Here is a 12,666-nt window from a genome sequence, read left to right as displayed (position 1 = left end):
GTATGTTTCGATTTTTATATAAGGTTGTCCCATGCCGTAACATAAATAATAAGGCTAGTTTTATTAGAACCAGCCTTATATATTATTAGAACCATTATTTTTATTATGTTGAATTGCTATACAGTATTATAATATTATAATGCAACAACATGCCCGTCATGGGTTCAAGCCCCAAATAGACCGTGCCGCCATACGTAGGACTAACTATCCTGCTATGGGGGGGGGGGGAAATCAATAAGTCACTGAAAGCCAACCCCACAAGTGGGTTGGCAGGTCTTGACCGGCATCGGTTGTTGAGCCAAACAAGAAGAATGCAGCTTTATGACATATTATTTTTTTGGTTGAAATTATTTCCTGTTCAAATTATTTTCGAAAAAACTTGCTTCTAAACATGTTTAACAAATACAAATATTAAAATTGCTCCATTAAAACGAAAATGCGTCTAATCCGACAGCATAAGAGCACTTTGCCCAACACATATTATTACTAAAGAAAACAATCGAAAAAGAATGATTGTGTTTCGCCTGGATGTCAGCTGTATTTCGATTGGAAAGTTAGTATATTTTGTTTGAAAAAAAAATGCATATCGGGTTTATGTACCACTTCATATGTCACTTCACTTCATGTCATAATTATTCATATTTATTTAAGCACTACAAACACTTAATTTTATTCCTATTTCTCTAACAAACAAGTGATCCTAGTGATCGCACTCTACCAGAAAACATCTGATACACGGTATTTCCCTGCATAAATCAGTCAGATGAGGAACTAGATATAACTCGATCGTATATTAACCGAGTAACATGATGTGTGCAGATCTTCATTTTTTCTTCTTCGCTTATTTCAATGACACATTCATTCTGGGAAGAGCGACTTGTTACAAACATTGACCGTCACATCCATACTACTCAGTCACTAGAATCGGTCCCTATATATTAAACATTTACTATCCAAAGATTACTAACCTTCGGCATTATTCAACAAATCATTTACTAGCATCAACTTTCATCGCGCATTGGTCGCGGTGCAAAATTTCACACTTGCACCGCGTGGCGAGGGCGATCATCAGGGCGGCTGTGCAGGGTGTGCTGATTGTGGCCCTACGCTAGTATGAAAACAATGACAACAAAGAGGCGAGAGGAAAAAAAGGGAAATGCAATGGCGAGAGATGGCCCACCATACACTATTTGCACACATTGTCCGGCTTCTCCCGTTCCGGTTTCGAGGCAGCCAAACAAACTTTATGCGCGCGGCAATAAGGGTTCAAGAGATGGGCAAGAAAGGTTTAACCATTGATCAATCCGGTCCAATAGGCAAAAGGAGTGCTGCACCTGCACCGTTGCCCTCCGTAGCCACCACCACCACACGCCACCGGTCGAACGCTGTGGTAAAAGTTTGCTTGACGTCAGCTGTGTGCTGTGTTTGTGTGCGCCATTGTTGACGTCGGGCCGGTGGGTCCTTCTTTGGGCCCGAGAGCCCACTCTTCCCTAATTGCCATTTGCACACACGCACGAACCATTTGACGTGACTCCTGGAGATTTTTTTCCCGCTTGCTTGTGCTTTTTTTCTGCACCGTCTAATGACTGATGCGCTTGTGGGTTGTACTTTTCACTCACAACCCCGGCGCTACTATCAACGAAGCAGGGGAAAAGTACTAAACTTATGACGGTGGTGGCATCGCGCGGTGTGACTAATTGGAAATTCTAGACGCATACGTGCTGATGCTTCTGGTGACAGCTGGTGGGGGGCCCTGTGCCTTCCCACGGGACCGAGCCAACGCGATACGATCGCACCCATTGACCGCACTAAGCCTACTCTAGTTATTAACCATTTTCAATGCGATCCTCTCAACATGGCTACTAAGATTTGGCGGTAGCTAGATAGTTTTTGTCGGCGACCCGTTGGTGTTGTTTACCCGGGGGCTCTTCTGATGCATGTGCGCTGTACGCGTCATTGCGAGCAAATGTAAGTGAAGGCTAGTTGCTCGGTGCCGGTTGGACATGGAGAATTATTTACACCTAATCGACCAGCGCTGGAAGAACGACGCTGAGAACGTTGGGAGGGTTTCACTTGTGTGTTTTTTTTTCGTGCTCCCATCTTGCGCTATCGACTAAATTCAATGTTCGTCACACACAATTCAAGGCGACCTCAGCGTTTGCTGAGTTAGATTGTCACACGCTGGTAAGACGGCCCCACGCACACGCTGTCTCTCTCTCTATCTCTCTCTCTCTCTCTCTCTCTCTCTCTCTCTCTCTCTCTCTCTCTCTCTCTCTCTCTCTCTCTCTCTCTCTCTCTCATCACGTTACACGTGTGTGGATCTGCATTTAAGAGGGATGGGGGGGCAAGATTGGTATTATAGCTCTATGGAAGCAGAAAAAATCCTCCTCCACTACATCATGCCCACCATGGACCATCACGGAACTTCCGATATAAGCAGTTAGTAGACAAATTGAAGTTGTGCAGTGCAGCAAATTGGCCGAGATTATTTTCGACGGTTTAATTGCACGGGGATGAGTGGACGAAACCCTGCAGCAAATTGTTGTGCTGAGAACAACGAGAACCAGTTTAAGTTTATGTGGTGCGAAATCACATTTTGCAGCGGCCCTTTTTTGTACTTTGCTTCTGGCAGAAAGATAGACTATGCATTATAGTTTCTCTTTGAGTGGTAATCTTCCTAAAATGAAATATCAAATTATTCTACAATGGAAAGAACTTTGTTAATCTAGTTAATAAATTAAATAATCTTTTTTTTTCTAAATGTAATGCATCATATAAAGTGAGTCACAGTCAAACGAATGTGTAATACCCTCTTTAAAAACGTGTTAACCAACTTTTTCCGTTACTGTTTTACTATTACAATAACAACACACACACGTGCCTTTCAACGTTATAAGCTGCTTAGCCAAAAAAAAAAGAGGGGAACATACATTTATCACTTATTTTTTGTTACTTCTAAACTTGCTTTTCTTACGATTTGGCGTTAAAAACCGTCCAACTTCACGCTCATTAGCTGAATGTTCTGAAGTACGCAATGATGGATGTAAATGGGGGTTGTAAAAAAAAACAATTGCTACCAAAAAACAAAAACACACACACATAAATGTTTAGTTAAGAATCACACGCCACCAGATGAATGATTACACAAATGTCTCTTTTTGTTGGTCTGTCGCTCTACCGATGGTCGTTACATCCATCTGCCTTGGCTTGGTGAGTCTTGAAGAATATAAACAGCGATATTACGACGGAAATTTCAGCACGCGTAGAGCGTATGGCACTTTACCTTAGGATAAGTCAAACATGAAAATAAGATTATGTCAGCACTTTTACTGGTTGATCTTTCAACCCTTTGTGTGTGGATCGAGTATTGAATAAAATGTTATTTTGATCGTCAATTTGATCGTCAATCAATTTCGAAACACTGTTTCTTTTATTTTATTGTTCATGCTTTGAAAATGAGCTGAAACAAATAGGAATAGGCTTCCAGTTCAACTGGAAATCGCATACACAGCATATCAATTTATATAATCGTTTGAATCTTTGTTACTTTAGCTAAAAATCCGCTCTAATACAAAAACAGTGTTGATTATACATATTTATTTGTTACCTTGTATCCCCAATAGGATTATTCATCTTTGGTATTTGCTCTTCGTCGGTGTTTACTCTATCGGTTAGCTCAACCGATTATGTGATTTAATTTATCTATTTTGTACGATTGCTACTCTGTTTACAAACTGTAACCATATTATGGGATATTTGGACTTCTGCTAAAGAACGAACGGAGTTATAAGAACTGTTAGAAGTACATACGTCGTCAACTCACACAAGTTAACAACATGGTGTACCTCGAATGTACTGTGTGCCTATATGTAGCACTGACTATCCTGCTATGAGTGAACAAATACGTCACTGTAAGTCTAGTCCTATTAGTAGTACAGGTTGGTTATAACCGACAATGGTTGTTGTAGAAGAACTAACAGAAGAAGAAGAAGAAGAAAAACAAAAAGAAGAAGAAAAACAAAAAGAAGAATACGAAGAAGAAGAAGAAGAAGAAGAAGAAGAAGAAGAAGAAGAAAAACAAAAAGAAGAATACGAAGAAGAAGAAGAAGAACATACAATATTCGCTTAAGTGAATATTACCTCTTAGCCTTAGTCAATTGATTTTCGTTATTCGTATCTTTTTTTGTCGAAGTCTTTCAAATTCTTAGTATATTTTTTAAATCAATCATGTCATTTATTACTCTCTTCTTCTACTTTTGGCTCAACAACCGTTGTCGGTCAAGGCCTGCCACTGTACCACTTTCTTGTGGAGTTGGGCTTTCAGTGACTTATTGATTCCCCTCATAACAGGATAGTCAGTCCTACGTATGGCGGCACGGTCTATTTGGGGCTTGAACCCATGACGGGCATGTTATTAAGTCGTACGAGTTGACGACTGTACTACGAGACCTGCTTCATTTAATACCATACTAAATTTATTTCTAGTCTCCTTCCTTTTCTTTTAATAACAAAGTTAGGAATCATATTACTTTCTGTTTTGTGTTTAGTACGTCCTTAGTATGGCAGATGTATGATAAAAGATCAGTTTATTAGCTTATGAATGCTACAACTAACTGGTAGACTTTACATTTATTGACTTTTTTTGTACATCTTTGATTTTGAATAATGTTTGCGTATGATAACAATTAGATTATAATTGTTTTTTTTTTTTTTCATCTCTCATGCTTGCCTAGAGGAACTTCTAAAATATGAAGGAAAAAAATAAATGTGCTTCAGTTCAATAATAAACATTCCGATCTTGATTTTGTTTAGTTTAGTGTTTATTAATCGATGGACAATAAAGTCCAGTCGAGTCATATTGTGTTACTAGTTTTATATGTTATGTATTGTTATGAACGTGTTGAGTACGTTAGATGATTCATACTAATTATGCTTTCTAGCGCTACACCCTGATTATATTCCAAAAGTACAAATTTCACGAAACAATAATGATAAGTTTATTTTCCTGTTACACAGAACATAGAGACAAATTAAGCAAAGATGTTTAAAGCCTCTATAAGCTCAATAACCAGCCAATCTGGTAGAAAATTAACAATATTGGAGGAAACTTCAACGACCATTTGAATTCAAAAACACCTCAACCGCTTTTCATGTGAAATATTTCATTGCCACTAAATGGTACAGCTTTTTCACCGGTGTGTGCAGTCTTTCAACAGAACGAAAGGTTGCTTCAGTACTGTTTGACAGTAGGTACGCAAGCCGATTCTGTTGTGAAAACAGCTGCTCGTCGATGCGGCGCCGCTGCTGGCTTTCCAGTGGGCCTTTCTGTTGTGTGTTATTGTGCTCTCAACTATCAAATTCGCTTTCCTGCTGCCGTCAGTAGACCGTAAAAGAGATAATGAGGGCTACCGTCCCTCTCTGAGCGCTTTGTTATTTGTTGCCCAAAGATAAGCGGGCTGGCGGTGTTTACGGTGCCGATAATTTTAACCATTCCCTTTTCCCGTTAGAACGTGTCACATTCGATTTGGACGCGGGTAAGAATGCATTTCTAGCCGATTGCATTGCCGCTCGCTTGCTTCTAGATGCTGTATTGGCGTTTAGATACAAGGCAGCGCGTTGCCGAAACCCTTCGGTCACGGTGTAGGTGTAAGTCCCACAAGTGCAATTAACCTCAATCGCGAAAAACACAACAACACCAACAACAACAACGCTATCCCAAACTGCGGTCAATCGAATCGGGCCGAGCAATAGGTTTGAACTTTCCGAAAGGCGCCAGCAGCAGTACGGTTTCTTCTGCGATGGTTGTTGACCTCGATCACCAGGAAGCGGAACCATCGTCGGTGACAGCTGGACACGGACGATCTGGTGTAGCAAAGTACGAGTAAAGTATCGAGCCAATATTTAACCATGATCGTGTACACCCTGATAAGGGACCGACTATCATTGCTTAGTGCGCACTGACCGTGCCGTGGCGTTTGTTGTTTGCAGATTAGAATGGAAGAACATCTTGACGATCGCGCACCAGTCCGACATGCCGGAATTGAGGCAGCTCGCCGTCCGGGGCGAACTACGTGCCTCGCCATTCCGGAGCGTTTGCTGGGCCATATTTCTCGGCGTGCTTGAGCCACCCGGCACGGACCAGACCTGGCCCCGGCAACGGTCCGATGCACGGGCCCACTACCGCCAGCTGAAGGAACAGTTTGTGCTGAATCCACACCAGCAGACCACCGACGTGCGGGACGATCCCCTGTCGCAATCGAAGCAAAGCCTCTGGAACCAGCACTTTTGTGATCAGGAACTATGCGCTGTGATAAAGCAGGACGTCGTGCGCACCTTTCCCGGGGTGGACTTTTTTCGCAAACCGGCGATACAGGAGCTGATGACCAACATTCTGTTCTGCTACGCACGCCAGTTTCCGGCCATGTGCTACCGGCAGGGAATGCATGAGATACTGGCACCGTTAATATTTGTCATTCACAGCGATCAGCAAGCCTTGGCACACATACAGGAACTGCATCCGGACATTGAGTATGATTTTTATGCAAAGCATTACTTATGAGGGCTTTTTACCGTCACATGATCCATCTTCTTTTACTTACAGTCAAAATCTGCTGACAATTCTGGACCCACAGTATCTGGAAGAGGATTCCTAGTAAGCATGAAAGGGCCAACACCGATTAAGGGCAAACATTAACCATCCTTCTATTACTTGCAGCGCATTATTCGCCAAAATTATGTTCCAGATAGAATCTTTCTATCGCATCACGGATGTCGTACCGACGGCGACCGGTTACTTCCCTACGCAAACCCCGGGCAGCCCGATGAATTCCAGTCCGGCCGGTACTAAACGGAAGCCGGAAGTGGAGGTAGTGGAGCAGCTGAACTACATCAAGGACAAAATTCTCATCAAAGAAGATCTCCATCTGCACAACCATCTGCTCAAGCTCGACATTCCATTGGCCATTTTTGGCATGTAAGTTACAGTAGCGCGGAATGTACGCCTGGCCTTTTTTTGGTAATGATACTGACACTGCTCCATTTCCCGCTGTGCTTTAGCCGATGGTTGCGTCTGCTGTTTGGCCGGGAGTTTGCGCTACAAGACTTGCTGCTGCTGTGGGACGCAATATTCGGCGAAGGGGACGATCTCGGTCTGATTAACTACGTCGTCGTAGCGATGCTGATACGCATAAGAGATAAGTGTTAGTGTCTTGATGTAGATTGAATCCTCATCGTCAACACAGATGAATTAATGGCCATTCTGTACTTTTCTCCTTACTAAAAACAGTAATTTATAGCGACTATACAACCTGCCTTTCGTACCTGATGCGGTATCCTACTAACGTTGACATCGCGCTCGTAATACGCCACGCGCTGCACATGAAATCGCCCAAGGTGTACGAGCGACCGGCCGGAGCAATGATTTTCCTTTCCTCGCCGAAACGCCAAGCACACCATCAACATCCGCAGTCTGGTGCTATTGGAGCGCGTTCGAAAACGGGGGAGCTGCCGCAACTGAAGTATTCGACACTGCCAGCCGTTCATCAGCGCCGCGGACAGGTCGTGGTGGATGATCATCCGCTTCGAGCAGCTGCTGCCGCAACGGGGATCGACGATCGACAGCGAACCAGCTCACTGCCGAGAAACAGTGGCTCGATGCGAAAGGCTACGGCAGTCGAGCTGCGCCAGGTGGCCCATCAAGCCACTAAGAAAGCGATCACGGACTCTTCCCAAATGGAAGTTCGTGACCCGACCGTAACCGATGGCTACCGTGAGGATGTACGCTCTTAAACCCGTACCCAAATTGCCCTTCCCTTCGTTTTCTAACACACCTTTCCCTTGCCGCTTCGCTTGCAGGATCCCGAGCTGTTGCGGATTGAGCTGCAGAATGCGTACAACATTATGTCGGTCGGGCGGGCAAAGTTGCTACAGTATTTGGCCGTGCTGCGACGCAACATCCGGCCAACCAATCCCGCGGGCGAGCTGCAGCAATCGCTCGAAGGGATAGAGGAAATCTGCTCACTGCTGAAACCACGCTATGATACCGTATTTCGCGTACCGGCACCGATCGATCCCGCTACCGAAGCGAACGAAGAGCCGCAAAAGGCCAGAAAACCGTTGCCGGGCGGGGCGAAATTGGTGCTGAGCGAACAGCAGTTGCAGCCGCGCCATCCTAGCAACGTGCAGCGTACGCAAACGCCACCCAGCAGCCTGAACCTCATGCGCTCGTACAACTATGATCTGGATTGTAGACGAAACAGTGCTTCACAGCCAAACATCACACAGTACGAGATCCCGGAGGATCGGTACAGCAAAATAGCGACTAAAAAGCTCGCCAACCGGAAGGAGGTAGAGATGAACGTGTTTACGAAGGATTTCGCCGATCGGCATCGACGCGTGGATGATAAGGATCTGCCCAGCACGAATCCGCTCGGCAACTCGGAACGGTCGGAATGACGATTCTGAGCGGACGGGCGCTGTTATGATGGTGGTGAGGCATTTTTTTTATCCCGTACTATACGTTACACCGCTTCCATGCATCTTATTTGTATTACGCTTTTATTGGACAAAACACTGTTAAATGAAGCTTGTTTTTTGGATGGAAGTAAAGAATGGGTTTTGCAAAATGCTTTAATTCTATGCTGAATTGTAAACGCCAGTTGCCGTTTCGGGTTTCTTGGCGCAAGAACACGTTCCCAGAGATCTTGACGACTCACAGAAAAGGAACACCGAACAGCAATTACAACGATGGTGAAGTTGTACGGCAAAATGATGTGATAAAAATAATCTTAACCGATGGAATATGGCCTGTAGTTTGAGAAATATAAACATATGTGTTCATGCAGTAGCACAAAAGTGCCCACTTTTATTATAAACAATATTTTATTGTAACATTCGTGCTGATGACGAGTATTGTACCTTTAATTCCTTAGCATAACGACGAACTTACGAAGCAATGAAATCTGTTCGTAATTCAAAGTATATCATCTGGTGTTGTTACTCTCTCTCTCTCTCTCTCACTTACAACAGTACTCGAGATGGGTTTGAAGATTCGAGCGCATTAGCTCCATTCCTGAACACTTACACTAATTTACAATGCAACTAGCTCCTTAAATTGTATGAATGTTTAAACACCGCTGGAATCACACCGGGAAATAAATGCTATCACACGACCATGACAAACAATCAAATCATTTGAGTGAGTGTGTATATATATGAACTGAAACAATATAGCTATGATATATATATGTACATCAGAACAACAATGCTGCGGGTGGTTTAGCAAGAGGGAAGCAACATTTCAACAGAACCCTTTTGCACTACACCCTGCTTTATCTTACACAACCGTACGCCTGGCTACCTTCTGGAGGCTGGAAGAGCCGGTGGGTTTTGTATTCGACGCCACAGTTATACTGCTGCTGTATTGTACCGCTTTCCCCGGGGCAATATGTCGCGTGTATTCCGTATCGTAGATGAACAAGCTTTTCACTAGTTGTTCTTTGCAGATCGGGCAAAGGGCGAGACCAGCCATCTTGATGCACTCTTGGATGCAGACACTGCAGAACGAATGGCCACAGTTTACGATCACCGGTGCACTGTAATCTTCCAGGCAGATGGGACATTCGGAGTCCGAAAATTGTACATACCGCGGAGGACCTAGAAATGGCAATTGGGGGCTTTTCAAATTATTCCCACAGACATGACCGGTTACTTTCGCTAGCGCGGGTGCTTTCTACGATGCTTACCTTTGCTTCGCAGGTTGTACTTGTGCAGGGAGGAAAGTGATGCCGATGAAGAACCCGTGGAAACAGTCGAATCGATCGATTTGCTTCTATTGAGTCGCTTGTTGGGCTTCATCTCGATTATCTGAACACGTAAACTGCTGTTGTTAACAATATCGATACAAACTGTAGTCTTTTGCTCTTTGTTGGCTTGCGGTTGATTTTACGACTTTACCAATATGCGGCGACTGGCGGCAAAACGAGCTGTTGTTTTGACAGATGTTCGATGACAATCGGGATTGTCAGATGCCGTAACAGTGTTCCCAGTCGAAACCAAAATGTTTGAACCATTATTTTATATGAATGATGACTTTGGTTTTTTTTTTTGAAAATATCACCGAGGATATTAAAATGTTTTAAATCATTTTAAAAATCTTATTTTTTGGCTTTTTTCAAAGCTCTGTTTGGACAAAATTAGTTTGTCCGTTTATAAGTGCAGTTGCGTAGCTGGCAACACTGGTCGGAACGCATGCAGAAGATTTTGACATAGAAGGCCATCGGAAGATTTACAGCGATTTGTCGTCGAGCGGAGAAATCAGTCTCACGAAGAGGAACAATAATCTTCCCTTAACGGGAAGTTACCGCCCACGAGCCGACAGCAGCCACCCTTTCTATCCACTATTTGCATTCTGCCAGCCTCATATCACACGCCGCACGAGCAGAACTAGCACGATGGCACAGATATCCACCACCGAAAAGCCGCAGATGCAGCAGATCGACCTCAACACGCTCAATCTGCAGCAATTGACTCAGCTGAAAAATCAACTAGATCAGGTAAGTCCGTGGGCCGTGGTTTTCCGGGTGTTCCGAATGGCGATTAATGTTTTGCGAATACAACGCCCGTTGCAGGAACTGTCCATCTTTCAAGAATCCCTGAACACCATCAAGATGGCTCGGTCTAAATATTCCGCCTCGAAGGAGGCTTTGGAACAGTTTAAAGGGGACTGGAACGAGAAGCAGATTCTAGTACCATTGACGGGGTAAGTATGGTGCGGAACCCTAACCAGGACGATGTATAACGTACAAGCATTCCATTCCACAGGAGCATGTATGTCCCCGGGACGATAAAGGATGCGAACAATGTTATCATCGAAATCGGCACCGGTTACTATGTTGAAAATGTAAGTTGATCATACCATGAGCAAAGCAGCACCGTTTGGCATCATCTAACTGTGACGTCTCTCTCTCTCTCTCTCTCTCTCTCTTGGCAGGATCTCGATAGCGCGAAGGAGTTTTTCAAGCGACGCATCGAGTACGTGCAGGAGCAGCTGGAGAAGATTGAAATGATGGGCATCGAAAAGTCGAAAATTCGTGACACCATTCGCGAGGTGATGGAGAAGAAGCTGACGCAGTTCAGTAAAGAGCTGCAAGCGAAGAAACGCGAAGCCGAATAGTCTGTGTGCGAGCGCGAGTGTGTGTGTGAGTGTAATTCTCAAGAGCTGCCGTTTGTTAACTTATAACATCATGTGGAGAGTTCCGTTTCCTTTTCTGCATACCTCAAAGGATTTCGAAAATCAAAAAAATCATAACGCAATTCACCAGCTGATCATGTAAGCAAAACCAAAAACCCGATTGGTTTATTTTGCTGGAATTTCTTGGTTCACATTTCCTTCGCGTCCGGGTAGCGTTTCATACAACCATCTTTACACCGAGCCTTAGTTAAGCGTTGGGGAGTTTTGCGCCTGCATTTACGCAATAATAAATTAACCAAACGAAAACGATAACCATCGTGTGTCCCTTCCGCTGCATTACGGGTTTAACGTTTCCTTCAGTTCGCCTCCCTCCAGCAGCTCCTTGATGATGTCCAGCCCGCCGATAAGCTCGCCACTCACGTACACTTGCGGATAGGTAGGCCAGTTCGAGAACGTTTTCAGCCCTTGTCGCACAGCCTCATCGGTCAGTATATCGAACGTGTCGTATTCAACGCTGCGAAGCAACAACAAACGCATCGATTTGCATTACAATGCCCAACGCTCTGCTATTCCCCGGAACCGCGTTACTTACCCGGTATCGTTCACGATCGCTATCAGTTGCTTCGAGAATCCGCAGCGCGGCGTATTTCGGTCGCCCTTCATGAATATCATTACCTTCGAACGGTTTATCAGGGCTTTCAGGCGTTCCTCTAGATTGCTCGCACCATCGCCGGCGGGGCTCGGTGTCGTCGGCATGCCGGCATACTTTTTCGCCTTCTGCGTTAGCATCCCCACATCGACGCCATCGATACGATCAACGGCCGTGCCGGCGCGCAAAAACAAAACGGTCGGAACGGAGTCGATTTGGTGGCGCATCGACAGCTCGGAAAGGTCCTCCGCCGGCACGTCCAGGAACTGTAGCGATTTAAATTCCGCCTGTTTGGCGAGCTCGGTCATCACGTCGCTGATTTGTTTACACTGTTCGGCCCATTCGGCGGAGAACAGCACAACCGACACCTTAGTGGCGCTGAGGGATGGAATGTATGAATGAGATTATTAGCATGATGTGAAGCCTTTGTTTCCATTAGCCACCAATTCTTACCCAATCAGCTGCTTGTACTGATCCTCGGAAGTTACTTTCGTGATGGACATCTTTCACGTCGAAGAGTGCACTCTATTTTAGCGATAACCTTTCTTCCCCGACCGCAATGAACAAGGTAGAGTTTTTTTTAGCTGTTTGTTGCTGTCAGTTGGTTTTGACAATCGCATCGCCCGGTGAAAATAGCTCTAGAATTCTAGGAGAAAATTCGCTCACGAACGTTTTTCAAACATCTTTACCAATTTAATGTTTTTATGTTGCTCTGCAGAAATTTATTGTCCTTTTCACAACGAAAAGACCTTTTTTAAAGCTCAATAACATTCTCTTTTCCCTAATTATTTGCAAATTAATTCCGGAAACAATTTATCTGTCAAAC

General features: G+C 44.3%; 4 protein-coding genes across 4 annotated transcripts; 2 read left to right on the top strand and 2 right to left on the bottom strand.

Moving 5' to 3' along the window:
* The first annotated feature begins 5,228 nt into the window (after positions 1-5,228).
* On the top strand, positions 5,229-8,843 carry LOC121589476 (TBC1 domain family member 5). Its single transcript, XM_041908420.1, has 7 exons — positions 5,229-5,881; positions 5,989-6,528; positions 6,602-6,652; positions 6,716-6,973; positions 7,057-7,199; positions 7,286-7,776; positions 7,855-8,843. The coding sequence occupies exons 1-7, from the start codon at positions 5,799-5,801 to the stop codon at positions 8,452-8,454; spliced, it is 2,166 nt and encodes a 721-aa protein (XP_041764354.1). The 5' UTR covers positions 5,229-5,798; the 3' UTR covers positions 8,455-8,843.
* A 35-nt stretch (positions 8,844-8,878) lies between these two features.
* LOC121589477 (putative tripartite motif-containing protein 75) lies at positions 8,879-9,990 on the bottom strand. Its single transcript, XM_041908421.1, has 2 exons — positions 9,744-9,990; positions 8,879-9,654 (listed from the first exon to the last, which is right to left on the bottom strand). The coding sequence occupies exons 1-2, from the start codon at positions 9,853-9,855 to the stop codon at positions 9,335-9,337; spliced, it is 432 nt and encodes a 143-aa protein (XP_041764355.1). The 5' UTR covers positions 9,856-9,990; the 3' UTR covers positions 8,879-9,334.
* Positions 9,991-10,254: 264 nt separating this feature from the next.
* LOC121591081 (probable prefoldin subunit 5) lies at positions 10,255-11,503 on the top strand. The gene is made up of 4 exons (XM_041911450.1): positions 10,255-10,553; positions 10,629-10,759; positions 10,822-10,900; positions 10,991-11,503. The coding sequence occupies exons 1-4, from the start codon at positions 10,452-10,454 to the stop codon at positions 11,171-11,173; spliced, it is 495 nt and encodes a 164-aa protein (XP_041767384.1). The 5' UTR covers positions 10,255-10,451; the 3' UTR covers positions 11,174-11,503.
* Positions 11,379-12,424, bottom strand: LOC121591079 (glutaredoxin 3). The gene is made up of 3 exons (XM_041911448.1): positions 12,294-12,424; positions 11,784-12,218; positions 11,379-11,705 (listed from the first exon to the last, which is right to left on the bottom strand). Exons 1-3 carry the CDS (start codon positions 12,341-12,343, stop codon positions 11,528-11,530), a joined length of 663 nt encoding a protein of 220 aa, XP_041767382.1. The 5' UTR covers positions 12,344-12,424; the 3' UTR covers positions 11,379-11,527.
* Between the last annotated feature and the right edge of the window lie 242 nt (positions 12,425-12,666).

Source organism: Anopheles merus, chromosome 2R (assembly GCF_017562075.2).
Source record: "Anopheles merus strain MAF chromosome 2R, AmerM5.1, whole genome shotgun sequence".
In the NCBI taxonomy this organism is placed as follows: Eukaryota; Metazoa; Arthropoda; class Insecta; order Diptera; family Culicidae; genus Anopheles; species Anopheles merus.
This window is presented reverse-complemented; position numbering and strand designations above follow the sequence as displayed.